This window comes from Camelus dromedarius, chromosome 6 (genome assembly GCF_036321535.1).
Source record: "Camelus dromedarius isolate mCamDro1 chromosome 6, mCamDro1.pat, whole genome shotgun sequence".
Classification (NCBI taxonomy): Eukaryota; Metazoa; Chordata; class Mammalia; order Artiodactyla; family Camelidae; genus Camelus; species Camelus dromedarius.
Genome location: NC_087441.1, coordinates 24,480,937 through 24,499,343, shown reverse-complemented (window position 1 = coordinate 24,499,343; position 18,407 = coordinate 24,480,937). Strand labels below are relative to the sequence as shown.

The 18,407-nt window shown below is 39.2% G+C and overlaps 1 protein-coding gene across 5 annotated transcripts in view; it reads right to left on the bottom strand.

Annotated features, from left to right (window-relative positions):
• Positions 1 to 18,407, bottom strand: part of MAP7 (microtubule associated protein 7) — a 159,494-nt gene that overhangs the window by 57,773 nt on the left and 83,314 nt on the right. For all 5 annotated transcript variants that reach the window (XM_064486661.1, XM_010983671.3, XM_064486660.1 and 2 more), the window contains exons 2-3: positions 5,398 to 5,499; positions 864 to 941 (exon numbers count right to left, since the gene is read on the bottom strand). In XM_064486661.1, coding sequence (XP_064342731.1) covers positions 864 to 941; positions 5,398 to 5,499 — 180 coding nt within the window. The remainder of the gene's footprint in view (positions 1 to 863; positions 942 to 5,397; positions 5,500 to 18,407) is intronic.

The following is an 18,407-nucleotide window of genomic DNA, read 5'->3' as shown; positions in this document are numbered from 1 at the left end:
ACAAATCACAGTAGGACTTTAGAAAATTTATGGGTCATCCACTGGAAAGATTGTGGCAACCGAAGTCAGTCCTGGTTTTAAAGCACCCAGACATTCTGGAAGCAGAGACACACAGACCAGATATTTCATCTTTCCAGGGCACATAAAGAGAGTATCCTGTTCTAGCAGCTTTGCATAAATGGACAAAGTTACGGAGGAGTTGGCACCAATATCCTTGCTCAGTGTGCCAGAAGACAAGGACTGCTGAGTGCTCCAATCTTGGCTTCCTGGCCAGCTAGTCTTGAGACCCCGTCTCTAGGTGATTAGATGGCAAATACTGCAGTTGCTAACCTTTTGCAAGGGCCTTAACAAAAGAAAAATCAGACACCTCAGCACTGGCTCTTGTGTTTTTCCTGGCAGCATACTGGCAGCATACGTCTGTAAATTCAACGGCAGCATTGTTTTAGCCTAGAAAGCACTGGGTGCCCCAGCAGTGCACAGTCTCATAACTGTTCACATAAAAAGAACCTTACATGCTTACTTTCCTGGCATTTTTTCAGTTGTAAAATGTAAGCCAAGCCATCACACCTCCCATACATACATTCCCTGCAATGCCACATTAGACTGTCATTACAGTACAAGACATGAAAACGAGCCTAATCCTGGGCTGGCCATTACTGTTGCTTAAAATTTAGTTCTGTGTTTGTAACACATACTATCTGTTTCCCAACCCATTGGTAAAACTCATAGAGGCATGCTAGAGAGCCAGGTCGTTAGAATGATGCCTGCCTTCACTCAGTGTTAATTGTCCATTATCCTAGAGGGGGAAAAGGTAACATTTCAGCGACGGTGTCCTGGAAAGACCAGATGAGGGCGGGCGATACCTAGTTGCTTCTCCCGTTCCTCACGCCGCTCCCGGGCCAGCCGCTGCCGGTCGTCAACCCGCAGCACAGGCGGAGGGTCTGAAAAGGAGATAAAAAACATGAGAAAAGAGCAGATGAAACCCAAATGATATATACTGATAAATACCTTTTTGTCCAGTAAATTTGATGAATGAAATATTACTACTTCTTAACATATAGTAATATCACAATTAGTACATATGACTACACTTTCAGTGATAACACTGTATTATAATTTTCCTGAGAATTCTCAAGTATTTTCTTCTATTTTAAAATGTTACATAAAAGGTTAGATCCAAAGAGTTCTCATCACAAGGAAAAAAAAAAAGCCATTTTTAAAATCTGTGTAAGATGATGGAAGTTAACTGTTAAGTATCATGGTAAACATTTCACAATATAAGTCAAGTCATTATAAAAGCCATATAAGCACATTATAGAAAGTCTATGAAATAGAGTCTTTAAAATCAGATTCTGTTAATGGGATATGAATTATGTGACACAAGTTGCATCCTGTCTGGTAACAACAGTTATGTAACAATCCAGGTTGTATACAATGCCACACAAATATAATAATAAACAGTATAAAATAAGGCCAATGCTTAAGACTCCAATAATTCCCACTGGCCTTTATCATTTCAGCACTACTCTCAGTCACTATTAGGAATTAGGTTTGAGGAAGTAAAGAACGAATACAGCACATTTCTGGTCTAAGACGCATAGTGCCTGTGATATGCTGGATGATTTTGGTTGGGTCTGGGAACCTGGTACTAGAAAATAGTATTCAGTTTGAATTCTGTTTCCATCCCTCTGGTTACATCAGTAAGAGACCACTTTACGGTGCTAGAGTGTCAATAACACCTGTGGCAGACTAAAGACGGCTGTGAATGGGGGTAGGGAAGAGCAGAGTCTGGTCAGTTTTGTTCATGGCTCTCTCTATTCCCAGTCCTAGGACTACAGCTGGCAGAAAGGAGGACATTCGATAGGTATTCATTAAACGAATGAATGAACAAATGGGCCAACAACCCTAGCTGACTTTCAGAGCCTTTAAACTGACATTAACATACACCACTGGGGTAAACTAATGCCAATCCTGTATTTGATAAGAGACTTTAAAAAATGGAAATGCTAGCAACTACAATTTTAAGCTTCACTAACTAAAAACTGATAAAAAAATTATCTTTAAAGGTAGGCTTTCAGGAAAAAAAAAATCGAGCAATTGCAAGTAAACAGTGAATTTTCTATAATTCTTTGTCCCGTTCTCATTTCTACTCTCATATCACTTTTCCCTGGAACAAAATCAAGGTATAGAAAATAATTTAACATCATGAACATTTCACATTGTTTCCCAATAGATCTAACATTATTAGAATAGAATTAAGTTACTTATTCTCAGAAGGAAAAGTTTTAACAGAAATAGGGTTTTGGTGGAGGTAAAGTTGTTTAATACCTTTCATGGTCCCAGGTGCATTCTGCATCCAATCCCCTGACTGTGATGACTGAAGAGAAGCGGGACCATCCAAACAAGGGCACTTTTAAGAGTGAAAATGAGTGCTGGTAATATTCTATGGGGACGGGTGTAAACCTGGACTGTCCTGCAAACACTGGAACTAAAGAGTGACTCTCAAAGATCAAGAAAATCAACTCACTGAGTCTCACTGACGAAGAAGCTTTTTCAAGAACTCACAAGACCTTGACTTCTATCTGAACAACTACTGTTAGTACAATAAATTGCTTCTGTTAGGGCTTTGCATTTCACAAAGCACTTTCATATGTATTATCATTTTATTCTTCACAATAATCCTACGAGTTAGCCAAGCATCTATTCATTCAATGAAGAGTTATTATACCTATTTTCCAGATGAGAAAACTGAGGGAAATAAACGTATGTGACTAAGGAAGGTGGCACAGTTATGTCATAGAGCAAGAGCTTAAAAATCATGTCTTGCCCATCCTTTTCACAGCACAGCACCTACAGAGTCATTAGAATGGCATGATACAGCCATCAGAGAAGGGCTAGAAGACTGCAAGTCATTCATTTCTCTATGAGGGAAGTTTATTTATGAATAATAAGGAAGAATGAAGTTTCAGTGGCTCTTAAAGACCTGTGGTAGGGAATACTAGAGGGACAGGAATAAAGAGGGATTTTTAATAAACTTGAATTTCTGCTTTTCTCAGGTACATACACAGTGGTCCAGGAAGAATATGCAATTTTCTCTTTCAATTAGGTCAAACTTTTAATCATTTGGAGGCAGCTGATAGAGTTCTAAAGAACCATTTCAAACTGCTTCAGGAAAACAGCAGTCATAAACAGACCTGTAATTTTACAAAGCGTCTCTTTGGGACTGGGTTCAAGTACTCACAGCTGAGAGTACCTGTCCCTCCTGGTAACGTGAGACATAGCGTGCCCATGCTTCTAAAACACCATGAGGGCCTTCCATTATGTGTTTTAAAGGAAAAATATTAACAATTTGTATGTGAATAGATGCCTTCTAGATCAGAGATGTTACACAGCTCAAGTATCAGCAAGTAAAGGAAGGCAAGAAATTTAACTAAAATTTACTGTGTTAAAAGGGACCCTTTTTTCACTCAGTCAGGATACTTATATCCGGTTAAAGCAATAGTCAAAAAATCCCTAAATACAGCATGTACTTTCCTTTTTAAGTTTGTAGAGTATGAAAATCAACAAACTGCAGTCACCTGCTTTAGACATTCTCATGACTCATATTCCACAAAATCAAAAGATTTTACCCAAGCCTAGCCCTCCAACATGGAACCTCTAATACCATCTTCAGAGATACTCAGGAAAACAACCTGGTGGTTTTAACAGTAAGAGTCTCTAATGTACCTTTGCTTATGTGTACGTATAAGAAAACAGACACAAGGATACTCAAAAGACACAACCTAAAAGGAAATGTCTCCTCACTGAACTTGACTCTAACAATACAAATCAAATGGCTCGATAAAGAGATGGCCAACGGGGTAGACAAGATTTTCTGGCCTCTGTGCTCTCTATGCACTCTGCATCTCTCTCTTATCACACTGGAAATGCTGTTAGAATGATCCATTCATACATTGGTTTAGTCCATCAAACTGTCAGCTAGAGGGGAGAAATTGCATCCTTTAATAATACATCCCTAGTATCTATACAGTGCTAATACCACATGAATAAACAAGTTATCAGGATATAAAAGTATAAATGCCATAGTGAAAAATGGCAGGAATTAGAAACGACAGCTGATGGGGAGAACAAGGGAAAAAAAACAGTACAAACCATTTAGTTATGTTCAATTCTCATGGTAAAACAAATTGGATTTTCATGCTAAAGAGCTTCTACTTCCACAAGGATGCTGACTGGAGCATAAGGAACAAAAGTCCACTAGAATGAGCCCCGTGGGGACAGGGATCCTGTTGTTTCACTCATATAATACCTTTCATGGTCCCAGGCATAGGGCAACTACTCAAAACACATTAGATGGTGGCTGCGCTTTGGGTGGATAGATGGATGGATAAATGAATGAAAATGCAAACTGCACGCAAAATGGGGAAATCTGAGGCTGTGAATTAAAACTCCACTTAAACTACACATCATTTGCCACTAATGGTTCCTCATGCAATCCTTGCAATAGTGCCTGTTATTCATCTCCTACATGGCAAGTCAGATTTACTTGCTCTGTTCAATACCTTTTCCAAGTGGGAAAAAAGCCCCACAAAACTAGGTGCAACAGTTAGTTTTCTATGAGGCTAGATACAGTTATTTCCATCTTTATTCTCACTGATTTCACTGTTCTTGAGTGACTCTGGCCTTGGATGCAGCATGAAGTCAGCCTCCAAGTACCTCACGGAGTGTTCAATGTGCCTTTACCTTCCTTTGATGGCTTCTTATCATCATACTGTACATTAAGTCTCTCCCGAGGACCACACAATGGTTGTTGGATACTTGGAAGCAACTGCATTGTCTATTCAACTGTTCATATTATGTTTACGGAGTGTTTGCTTCTTTGTATCACTGAGTGGAACAGTCCGTGAATCATAGGCTATTAAATGAAATTTCTGTGTAGGTGTACAATCATTGCAGGGAATGGAGAACAAAAACATAATTCTATACTGGCTTTGCTGTGTGTAATGATTTCCTTAAGTGGTTTTTTGAAAAAGTCACAAAAGAGACATGCAATAATGCTGGGCATACAGGTACAGAAAATTGTGTCCTACCTGTCATTTCAGACAGAATGGAAAAATTATTACCTAATACACTGCTTGACAGTAAACATTGTAGTCACATACATCATCTCATTGATTGTCAAAATGATTCTGAGAGGTAAAGCAGGGCATATTTTTGAATCTCCATTTTAAAGAGAGAGTATGAAGGTGCGAGTGGTTCTCTGACTTAAATTCATACAGGTCAGTCTGAGTGTGTGTTTTGGTGGCAGGACTTGAAGCAAGCTCTCCTATATTCTAGCAAGCTTTAAGGCTCTGGAGATAAGCTTCCCTTCTCCAGGGCAAAGGCAACACACAGTACCTGGTCTATTTCCTGAGTGGTTGCTATTTTGTCCTGAAACAGCAGAGGAGGGCCGGTTGGAGGCAGCAGCTTTCTTATCTTGCACTTTGTGGCTGTCAGGCGCTGCACAAATGAGACAAAAGAGAAAAGACACATTTAGTTTCTTAAAATTTATTCAGACACGTTCACAGGTTCACTCTCGTATTAAGTACTAGGCTAGATTCAGGAAATAAAAAAGTTAAGTAGTTACAAGCCCTGCGCCCAAGGAGCAGACCGTGCAGTAGGAAGGACACATCCCAAACCCATCAGCCTCAGCTCAAGTGACCAGTCCTACAGCAGTGATGTGCTCAGGGTCCCTGAGATCGTTCACCCAGGCTGTCCCAGTTTACACATAAAGCCACCATAGGGAAGAATGACTAGAATCTAGAGTCTGTGATCTTTGTTCTTACATAGTTCATGTGTTAGGAACCCAAACATTCCAAAAACATAACCAAGTAGATCACTAAAGGGAACAGGAGATATCACTTACTGGGATGTTGAGAAAGCCTCTAACAAATGTACTGGAACAGATTATTCAAGAGGCTAAGAAAAATTAATTCTAGGAGAGGAACAAAGGGCAGAAGTATCAGGCAATTCTCTGGTTATATAAAGTACAGGGTCCTCCAGAGGACCAGGTAAATTGTTCTTTACATACATCATTTAACATATTTTCAAAAGATATTTAAAGCCTATTTGCTACTTCTCAGAAATCACGTCAAAGAACAAGCCTTTGATCTCCTGTCTCCTACTCTCTGCCTTAAAACCTGTTCTACCCACAGTCTTCCCCGACCAGTCAAGCAATTGCATTCTTCCAGCTGATTACGCCCAGAGCCTTGGAGACATCCTTGACCCCTCTCCTCCTATCACTCCCCAAATTCAATCCATTAGTAAGTTCTTCCAGCTCTACCTTAAAAAACATCACCACTACCTTTCTGACCATCTCTTCCTGTGTGACTGCGATATCCTCTTAGCCAGTCTACCCGATCCTACCCCTTTTCCTCTTCAGTCTAGTCTCATCTCAGCAGCTAGAGGGATCCCATTAAACCTTAAGTCGTGTCATTCCTCTGTTCCAAGCTCTCTAACAGTCACCATCCCACTCAGAGTAAAATTCAAGGTCTGTCCATGGTCTACAAAGTACTATATGGTTTGGCCTTCACCGTGTACCACTTTCCTTCTTAATTACTCTGCTCAGATCATAATGACTTCTCCATCTCAAAGCCTTTGCATCTACCAAATGTCAGCATGGGTCTCCCCTTCACTTCCACTGGTTCTCTGCTCAAAGTTGACATTACAGAGTCCCCTTAACCTGTTTAAAACAGCAACCCCATCACTCATCACTCCCCACTCCTCCTTACTCTGCTTTGTTTGTAGCCCTTATCCCCTGACACGTGACATATTTACTATCTCCTCCATTAGGCTGAGGGAAATGGATAATAACTCAAAAACAGGAATCACTTGTTTAAGGTTTTTGAACCTAAAAGGATGTAATAGTAATTACGCTTCAGGAAGACTAAATTTAAAAATGGTACCCAAGATGCACTAAAAAAAAAAAAAGCTACTAAATTTACCTTTGAACTCTGAATGAAGAACATACCAGATTTTTATGGCTCTCTCTCAATTACGTATAGTAATAGCTAGCATAGAAAACCAGACTAAATAGTAGAAAGTCTCTTAGACACTATTTTTAATTAACACCGTTTAATTGCCCAGTTTCAAATAATTTGTTGGCTTTAAATAACAGGTTCAAACATAAACCTCGATGGCTGTAACACATGTTGTCATCTCACTTGCCAAAAAAAGTTGCCAGTTATCACCACGTGGCAGGTGAAGCTTACACTAGTTTATTTTCTTTATTTTCTTTGTATTACATAGCCACCTCCAGCACACAGCAAGAAAGCCTTAATTAGTAAGCTGTTTAAGGGATCTTACTTTTTTTTTTAGCTAACTAAAGATAATTAGGACCACTTGTTTAGAATATATTTCAAACATCCTCATTTTGTTCTTGCCTTGGTATATTTGACATAATTTAATCTGCCTCTGGAGATTATCTGCAGTGCCCCCAGGTCCTGACAACAGACAACCATCCTAACTGAATATTATGTGACAGTCAACCATAAAGGAGATTAAAAAGAACACATGTCCAGTGCAAGTGACTTCTCCGAATAATCCCTTATAAAAGTTTTTTTTTTTTTTGGTTGTAATTTGTTTTGTCTTGAAACTGAAATGTAAAAAATAAATTTCAATTAAACTGGAGGTCTGGTTACTTGAATTCCAATTTATCTACATCTGACTTTTATTAGATCTACGCTAGCTGAACATTGGTCTGCCCATGTTATCATCATCTGGATCTCAAGAATTCATTTCTATCACAAAAGACCTTTTGAGTCCTATTCATAACGAGACAAACTTAAAATCTATCTTTTTAAAAAATTTGTTCAGTTCATATCAAACGAATAGGTTAAATTTAGTAAAATAAAGATAATTTAAAAAGTTGTCAGCAGCAGGAGGGTATAGCTCAGTGGGAGAGCACATGCTTAGCATGCACGAGGTCCTGGGTTCAATCCCCAGCACTTTCATTAAAAAAAAAAAGTTATCAGGCTGTTTAGTCCAGGATTATATACTGTTGATTTTTTTTTTCGTTTTTTTTTTGTTTTCTTTTCTTTTTTCTTTTTTTTTTGTTGTTGTTTATATACTGTTGATTTTTAACCATTAGGTTGAACATTTGTCTAAAGTTTTCCAGCCATGTTTCTGCTTTACTATCAGTCTTTCCCTTCCACACTGCAAGGCTCCTTATTTCTCAAAAAGCTTCTGTGGTTAACACTCTATCATGGTATAAGACTGAAGATAAACTCAAACAGACCTGTGAGTTCTGCTACTTACGAGCTGAGTGTCTTTCAGAAAGTCTCCTGACTTCTCTGAGTAGGTATATGGGGGTGAAACTGCCTAACTCACAGGGTTGTTGGGAGGATTAACTGAAAAGATGGACATTAAGAGTCTATTACAGGGCTTGGCACACAGAGGTGTTTAACAAACATTCAGCCCCCTTTCTCTCAACGTTGATGCTCCTCTCGGAGGTCCTGGGCCTCCCACGCTCACAGCACTTGGCGCTGTGTGCAGAGCTGTGTTTCAGGTCATGGGGGAGGCGGTGTGTGCTTTAGAGTCAGCTGACCTGGCACTGCCACTTATGAGCTGTGAGCCCTCAGCACATCGTTTAATCTCTCAGTCTTTGTTTCCACACTTCTAACGCAGGAAAACACTTCCAGAGTTGTGAAAATTAAATGAGACTGCCGGGCCCACTGCGAGGCTCAATAAATGGTAGAAGTATTTTTGGCTCTCTCCCTATTCCTACCAAAATGTGGGGAACTGGGTTTCTAGCTTCTCTGAGCTTTGCTCACTCAGTGCTAACAGGGAAGGCAAACCTATGTCAACCTGGTGACAGTCCGGGGAGCAGAGTCTGGCTCTGCTGCTGGCTTCAGAAGTTTTCAGCTCAGCTACAATCACACCTCCTGGGGGCCTCAGATAGGTGGGACCTATTGCTATGGTTTCCAGGGTACAACCTGGCTTGGGAAGAGGTAATTATCAGTCTTTCTGGGACTTAAAGAGATGACAGTTTTCCTGAGATTTAATGCCTTTCAAGTTACCACCATATTAAGTAAGTATGAGCCTTAAAAAGAAACCCTCAATCATAACAGGAAAATAAAATCTTCTGATTTTTTTATAACAAAGCGTAGGGAATTTTACTGTTTGAGAACACAATGAAAACAGAAATTTATTTTAAGATTTTCAACATTTAAAAATCTGGCAATCCTAGGTAACTAGCATGTAAGATCGCATATACTATTTTTAAATTTACCATTAAAATAATACCACTTTAAAAATGACTCAGGTGGCTTAACAGTATTATTTGAATCTCTTTTCTTTCATTTTTCAAAAAAGAAAACTGAACCATATACTAGGATGCTCAATAAGTCTTTGCAAGCCTTATAAAATTTTTATTGATCTTCCTGCTAGCTTGAAAGCTTTATTCCATTAGTGTCACATGTGAGAGTGTTGGAGACAAGAGGAAGGATGGAGAGAAGCGCCCTTGTGGTCTGGGGCCCTGTCTGTAAATCACTGCAACAAAACAGGCAGCAGACACTTGGAGCTTTCATCTAGTAAAAATCTTGCAGCTCCAAGCCTGTGCCACAAACGTGCCTCTATAATCCACATCCTCTTAGATTCGCTGCATTCCTTGCAATGTCTTCCCATAAAGGTCATGGGCTCTCACTGCTTTGTTTCTATTTTCAGCTGTATGGTCTGCTGGAAGAGTCTTCTCTCAATTGATCAAGACAACTGGCCCAACCAATGCTTAATTTAGTAAAAATGCTTACTCTTATAAGGCATTTATGATCACAAACTTACAGACCATGCTGAGTTTAAACTCACTGAATGATACCTGGTCCTAACATCCAAAAAAGAATGTATTTCTGTCACTATTTAAAACAATATATGGCTTATGGGCTGGGCAACAGCAACACTTTAGCCTTCAACCCCCAGCTCTGTATGGGTGCCGTACGAGTTGGACTTTGTGGAATACGGCACCCAGGATACACATGTAACTCTGGGAGAGTAAACCAGAAGACAAAGCAGAGGATGAGCCACAAGCAACTGGCATTTCTTTTGTAGTAAAAGATGGCTGATGATGTTGCAACTTCATGTGCCTCCATCTCACAGTTTCAATCTACCTGTGCAGAAAAGAGTTAACATCACACATGACGTGTTGCCTTAGGAAGACCTGATTTTGCTTTATGTCTTTTTGCTACAATAAATCTTAGCCATAAGTATGACTATATGCTGAGTCTTTCTAGTGAATCACAGAACTTTGAATCACAAATAGATTATCTGAAAATTTGGCTGCAAAATACTGTTACGGCAATTGAAGAATGTTATTCGTTTAAAATAATGACATACAAAGACTACAGAGTAACTTTCAGGTAGTTCAGAGTGTTTTACCTAAAATTTTCTACTTTGTGATCTTTTTGCTCATATACTTGGCAAATTAAAATTTTATTCTAATGTAGCTGCCAGGAGTATGGTAACATTTAAATCACAGATATTAAATACTTTATCCAATATTACTTATGAAAGCTGCATTAGAATAAGAAGGGGATAATGCAATCTCAAAACTCCTAATGACTTTTCTGATTATTTCACATGATGGAGTGCTTCTCAGTTTAAATTCCTCATAATTGTGAGGTGAAGGAGATTAAGAAATAGAAACCTCCAGTTATAAAAAAAGAACGAGTCATGGGAATACAATAAATGATACTGATATAATTTTATATGGTGACAGATGGCTGTTGGACTTGTCATGGTGATCATTTTGTAATGTATTTGACTGTTGGATTGTTATACTGTTCACCTGAAACTAACATAATATTGTACGTCAACTATACTTCAATAAAAGTAAATATTAAAAATTCCTCATAATTCTATGTGAAGTTGTGTGGGAATGATCAATGGTCCTGGGAGTCAGCGCTGGACGAACCTAGGTGTCACTTCCCACTTGACTTCAGTTCTTCCTACTCACATTTATTGTCAACACCCTATACTGTGGGACACCTTGCGCTCAATACTGGTAAAATAGTAAGTGAATGAGGCATCTTTTCTACCATCTCTTCCTTTTCTGGACTCCTAATTCTAGGGAGCTTTTGATTCCTCCAGTAATTTCTCTTCAGAAAAGTTCTCCCCTATTATGGCCTGAAGCACAATCTTGATGTCAGTCACATAACACTTTCAAGTCTGCATGTATAAACATGCTCTCTCAGTACAGTTCAGTCTTCCACTTCTAGAGAATATGTGCTCATGTATCTCTGCTGTCACTTGAAACTATGTCAAAAGCCATACTGGCCTCACAAAATCAAGACAATCCCTGATGTCAGTCTCTTGTTACTACCAATAGAACCACCATATTCCCAGGCTCAGAAATGTTACAGAACGTTTTCAATAAACATTTACAGGCACTCCCATAGGCCAGCCACTGTGCTATGTATCAAGGATACAAAGATCGCAGGACAGAGCATCTACTTGCAAGATGCTTATCATCATTTGGAGGAGACAATGGGCAAATACATGCAATGACAACAATAGACTGATTCAGTTTTCAAAAATCAATACGCCACAGATGATTAATAACCCCAGTAAGTGATACAGATAGTGTTACAGGGATTCAGAGGTGGAAGAAGGTGGTACGGAGGTGGTGGTGATGGAAAACTTCACTGGGTAAAGATTTCGAAGAATCTGTATAAGCAGCAGGTATTTCTGGCTGAGGCACAGCATATGCAAAACCCCCAAGGCTAAAGCGTGAGGGATAATCAGGGGACTGTCTAGTCAGAACAGTGGGTTTAGGGAGGCAGGCAGTTGAAAATAAGACAAACAGGCCAAGGTCAAAGCCTCCTTGGGTTCCAAGAGTATGCACTTTATCATGAAGGCGATGGAAAGGCACTGAGCATGCCACACGGAACTTCTAGCTGTGAACTACTTTAGCTTCAGTGGCTTCTGGGGCTTCCGGATAGATGAAAAGTGAGGCCCAATAAGCCTGCTGAAAATGTATTTAAAAAGGTTATCATCTTAAAGACAACAATAAAAGGAAATTGGACTAGAACTCCACATTCTGCATAATTTACTAATTATTCAGATTTTCTCACTTACCTGAAACATGTACCAAGAGATGATTTTTTAACCACTGGGGGTAAAAAGAAGCATGAGTGACTATGGTGAAATATATTCCTGTAGTTGGAGCATCAAGGAGCAGGGAAGGGGCAGAGTGCGTGGCCATCCTAGAGGGAAACCGGGCAGAGAGGGGACCCTGCATAAGCTCCCTGGGTCTCTTCTGCTTCAGATCCTGCAGGAAATGGAACCCCAGCCACAAACTCTAGGGAGCAGGAGTGGTGGGCAGGAAGAGGAAATATGGAACAGAGGAAGTGTGCCTGGTTGGGAAATAGGTGGGGTGTTTTTGAAGGCAATTTTGCAGGCATGTCAAGAAAATAAAATGTGGGTAGACGCTGATGAGTATTATTAAAGGCACTCTCAAGGCAGCCCAGGGTGCGGAAGAAGCCACCACACTATGCAAACTTACAGGGACTGCACCGTCGCAACGTTTGTAACTACAGATGTTGAAAAAGAGTGCAGAGTCTGATTTGCCCTTCTGCATCAGAATAAATCCACTTTGTGGTATGGTATAACATCTGGCCACACTTAATCTGACACAGCGATAAGAACCATTTATTCAGCACTACTGTTCATTTTTGGTTGCAAAAACAAATGCAATTAAATGAGAACATTTGATAATAATGTATATCTGAGTCATACATTGCATCTTCCTTATTCATTCTGGTGACAGAAACAATTCAATTAAGACTTTTTTCTTTGCATTTCACACACTCTAAAAGACCAAAAAGTAATGACTTTGGCCTAGAGTATATTAGAGGCTTATAAGACCCTGTGGAGGTTTTAAAATTTGGAGGGAGCTCATCCAACAATAAAGAACAGTGACAGAAAGTCACTTTCTGATAACTTCATTTCTTTATAATGAAAAAAAAATTATGATGGTGATGGAAAACAATATTCAATCATAAGACAAAAAATTAGTACAATACTGAAATAACACAAACCCAAAGCAAAGACAATGATTTTACAAATACAATCCAACGTCGTGTATAGTTATATGACGTATGAGGAGAGAATTCACCAGAAATGTCACTTCTCATCTTCAAAACTGACAACAAGGCATGAAGAATGAAACAGACACATGTACGTGTTTATTAAGTTTGTAATCTATTAACTTCCATAAAGAAGCTGAAGCAGTTGTACTGAACTGTCATCTATACATTAATGATAAAAATACTGACATTATCATAACCTCTTCTATAAAAATCCACTTGTTTGCTGAATTACACAGTAGGAAAAATATAATTATTACTTAAATGGCTGCAAAAGATAGTTCTATCAAACAAGTTACCAGGATATTTTTAAGGGATAAGGAGCGGGCTACTTGTTTACTCCAAAGAGCTGATGTCTGATCACAGCCATCATGTTCTGAGCTTAAAAAACCATAGATGGTCTCCAAGTAAATGGAGCTACAGGCTAAGTTAGTCTCTGATACTTGGCTAGGTGTAGAGCTATGATAGTTTCTACTAGACTAGAGAAACCTGAGGGCAGGGAGGACACCTTCATCTTTACACTCTGTACCTTTAGTGTTTAGCCCACTATCTGGCATATATGACACTGACACTGAATAAATGCCTGAAGAAAGAAACAAGAGGGGAAGAGAGGGTGGATGGTGTACCCCAAACAAATTGTGGCAAAAGCCCAGAAAGAAAAAGTATTAATGACAAGATAGGTGAAAAGAAAAAGTACACATTTGTTCATTTTTTGGCTGCCAAGATTGTAGTGACCGAAAGAATCATCAGATCACAGTCACATTCTTCCCATGTCAGAAAAGGAAAAACTAATGTAATTCTAGGCTGGTTTTGACATTATGTCAGGCAAGATTCAAAATCAAATGACTGTTTTTGCAGTCACATAATAGAAAAGTTTGCCCAGTATTGTTTACAGTGAGTATCTCAGGAATTAGAGGGTCAGTCTCCAAATACAGCAGAACACTGCCTGTCCAGCAGAGGAGACAGCATGCGAACGTCACAGCCTTGGCTGGAATCAGAAAGGTGACCAGACAAGCATTCATCTTTCAGAGACCTGCATACCCCAATCTTCTCCCAAAGCAACTTCAGAGATTTGATAATCTGTTGATAAGATAAGAAACATCCACTTTAGCTGAAATGAAGAAAAGCATTTCAGAAAAGCACGTGTTCTATATATTTTGTGGGAACGATTAGGGATTGCTTCTTAAGCTGTTTTGTTTACCACTGAAAGTAGCTCCTTAATTCATGTTACAAAGTCCTTCTAATACATTTAACTGACAGGAGTAAACATCACACACTTTAAAATTCAATGAAATAGGCTTTTATCTAAAAACAAACAAAAAATAAATAAAACAAACAAAAGCCTTCCTCCAGCCAGATGGCAATACCATAAACAGAATAGAAAATGCTGCATTTTCCACCTGTATTAATATAAACCAGGTTAAAAAGCAAGCCTTTTCATCCCCACGGGTGACGTACTTCCCTGGAGACTTATCACCAGCCACAATGCAAACTGCTACACAAATCATCTCTGCCCCCTAATATGAATCATGCTTATGACTCAGCGAAGTACAGAGCAAAGTACAGAAAAAGGGCAAAAACCCAAACCATTTTAAGTTTTCCAGTCACACTGAGAAATGGTAAATTACAGATTGTAGTTAATTGTCTAAATTTCCACAGCTGGATAGGGAGTTTATCAAATTAGACCCAACTCAATTAAACTCAATGTGTAATTAAAAGCAACTATTTAAATAACTTGGGAGAGAAAAATAATTAGAACTCAATTTTATTATACTCTGTGCTTAATTAAAGTAACCAACTGAAAGAAATTGTTTTTACTTTTAACAGAATTATGGTTTACTTTAAAGAAAAGTAAAATGGCTGATGGTAGTGTTTTACAAAATGATTATTTTGGCCACAAAATAGAAAAGATTTTTATACTTAAGTGCAAAATAAAATTATCAAGGTAGTAAATGTACAGTTCTTAAAATGAATCCCAAATAAAAATGGGATTCTGTTTTAAATATCAGTTTTGCAAAGAGATGTGAAAGTAATTTTAATCCTTTGAGTATTAGTCGACTGAATGAGTTTAATCTGTGAGGTAAACACATGGTTGCAGAATATTAATCATTAATTGTTCCTCCCCTGCACAAAATAGTAAAATACTTAACTTTAAACCTTCTTGAAAAACTTAATAGGAGTGAGTAGTGCATAATGAAAGGTTAAGTTTATTCCAATTCACTTCAGGTAACTATTGAACATGTAACTTGACGGCTGCTTAAGATGAGGGGCCATCCCAGTCTCATCCTGCTGTTGTATGCTGAAGACGTTTCTACCTCTGTGACTGGTTAGTTTTTCCTTTTCTCATTGGAACATTGGCCTCACTATCTCTCCAACTACTTAAATCCAATCCATCTTTTTTCTTTTTTCAAAAATAGCCCCCCCCCCTTTTTTGAGAGAGTTTTAGGTTTACAGCAAAATTGAGCAGAAAGCACAGCGTTCCCAAGTATCCGCTACTTGCACACATGCACCACCTCTCTCACTGTCACCATCCTGCACTGAGTGGTACATTTGTTTCAATCAATGAACCTACACTGACACATCATTATCCCCCAAAGTCCACAGTTCACATTAGAGTTCACTCCTGCTGTTTTGGGTTTTGACAAACATATAATGTCATGTATCCACCATTACAGCATCATACAGAATCCAGACCAGTCTTCATAGTCCAGCTCAAGTCTCTTTCTCATGAAGTCTTTTCTAGCTACTCCTACCTCCAACGCAGTCCTTTCTCTGACTTACTACACGCCAAGGGTGCCCCACACTGATTAGCATTTGGTTTTGTTTTGTTGTACATGATTTTTAGAATGTGCATTTCCAAAAGTTCTAAATACTGGTAATCTCATGAGAGGTAAGGCAAAAAACTGTGCTGTATAGTGACAAAACAAAACAAAAGCCCCCAAATACAAACAAAAACCCCCAACCCAATTGAGGAAATGCTTGATACAACATTTCTTGCTTAGAAATTCATACTGCCAACTTACATACTGAAAGCTGTGTCCATACATGCTGGTTACCCAATAAATATCTATTCCCTGATGCTTCTTTTCTAACAGAAGTTTGGCCACAAGGCACAGTTCTGGCCAAAAAGTTGAAAACTGAAGTTGTTGCTGGGGTTTGTGGGAATGCTCCTTAAAGGAGAAGCAGACACAGATGGGTTTGCTTCTCTCCCCTCCTTTTCCTCCTCCCTTGAACATGGATGTGATGTTGCACATAGGGCATCCACCTGGCAACCAGAAGGCTATCATGAGAGAGAGATCATGGGAGTAACAGAGCCCTGGCCCTGACATTTGTGAGCTGCTGAACAAATGCTAGCAACTGTTCACGTCCATGTTTCCTGTAGGTAAGCAAAAAGAAAACTCCTAATCTGTTTAATCCTTGGGTCTTTTGTTTTTTTTGATTCTGTATTCACGATTAGAAGCAATCCTTAAACTGACAGAGTTCTCATTAATTATGGAATGAAGTCCAAGCGCCTGAGCCTTCCAAATATCTTCCAAAATCTGGCCCCAGCTCACCCTGCTGGCCCCCACCTCCTCTATTCCCCAACAATCACCTCTTTGAGCCCAGACATCACTGAGGGCTGGAGGTGACACTCCAAATGGGCTCTGAAGGTGGGTGAGATTCAGAAAAGGCAAAGGATTTAATTTAGGTGGGGGAGTGGGAGATAATAAAAGGCTACAAAGGACTGTGATGACCCAGAAAGGAAAAAACAAGGCACACAAAACCAGGTGGTGGTTAGATGATAAAAATATCTCATAACGTTGTGTCTTAGATACTGGCTTTTCGTTTAAGGCATTCACAAGCAGGCTCCACACACTGGGGATTCTGTACAAACTGCGTATTTTAGCACCTCCTTCATTTGGTACATTATGACTTATTCCAATTTCTTCCAGAAGTCAGAAAGCAAAACAGGCGCTGATTCACCCTATTAAAGCAGATCTGCATTTAGTTTTGAAAACAGCTGGAGGAGCAAGATCAGAAGGAAAAAAAAAAAAAAAGAGCAAGAGATGCCAGATCAGGGTTTTAATAACATTTGTGATAGAAATCGGTTCCATAGGAATTCAAACAATTTAGAAACCAGTAGATTTCTGAAAAGAATGTGAACGGTGCCCCCAGCACAAACCTGGATAGCTCTTGATAATTCCTGAGCCACAATTCTCCTTTTTTCCAACTAGCCAGTTGGCCTTAAGGTCCTTACACAACTGCTTATTAACTGCGCAGAGGCACTCGCAAGTTGGCCGCAAGACTGAATTACTTTCTCGACCAGCAATTCCATAAATGTATCAGTAGGTATTAATCAAACCCTTGCATATAAAAATAAATAAAGACAAAAATTTCAGTTGATTTAGTGTATTTTTAAAAACAACATTTATTTGCTTTTCTATAGAAAGACTATGAAGATAAAAATTTGAAAGGTCCATAATCCCATCACCTGAATAATCCATTTATTCATTTTATCTTTAAAAAATGTCTATCATATGGTTTAGGGAATTCAAATAGTACATAAAGCTGTAAAATAAAAAGCTCTTCCTTCCCTCCTTTCTCTCTGGAAAAAAAACTTCTATGTGCATATATACTTGCAGTCTATCTACTCAAAACATGCTACTTACTCTTCTGTCCCTTCTTTTTCTCATTTCATAATCTTACTTAGCCCACTTTTCAAGTTCCTTCTTAACTGCACTGTATTTTATTATTTCCAATACATGCCTACAAGAATCGGGTGTCATAGTCTCCTCTCTCACCTTCTCTCGAAGTCTTCTTTGCTGTGTGAGACCACAGCCCTGACTGAGTGTCATCTACACCAACACCAGCACCTGGTCCCTTGCCCTGGGTTGGTATATTCATCTCTCGCCATTTAGGCCTCTTTGCTTCTGCCAATCTGGACTCTACCAAGAAGGCAACCACTTCCAAGGAAGAGGACTACTAAGAAAACTCCAAGAAGACGACTTTCTGGGAGACAAAGGCAGGAATGGGATCTGCCAGGAGCCACAGCTTTAGGACTGAATCAGAAGCTGAACAACTTGCTTTGTTCCACGCGGACACTTCCCCTCTCAGTTTTGTGAGCCAAATGTGTATCAGTTCAAGCTGTGGCTTCTGCCAGCTCTGCTGGAGACACTGGGCTGGGCTGGAATTGAATTGCTTCTCTGGCACCTTGTCTGCCTAGGAAATGGAGCAGTGCAGCAAAAGGTAGAAGAATATTTCCTGGCCACCTTCGTGTCCATTGCAAAGCCGGGATCATATGCTGTTAAGCCA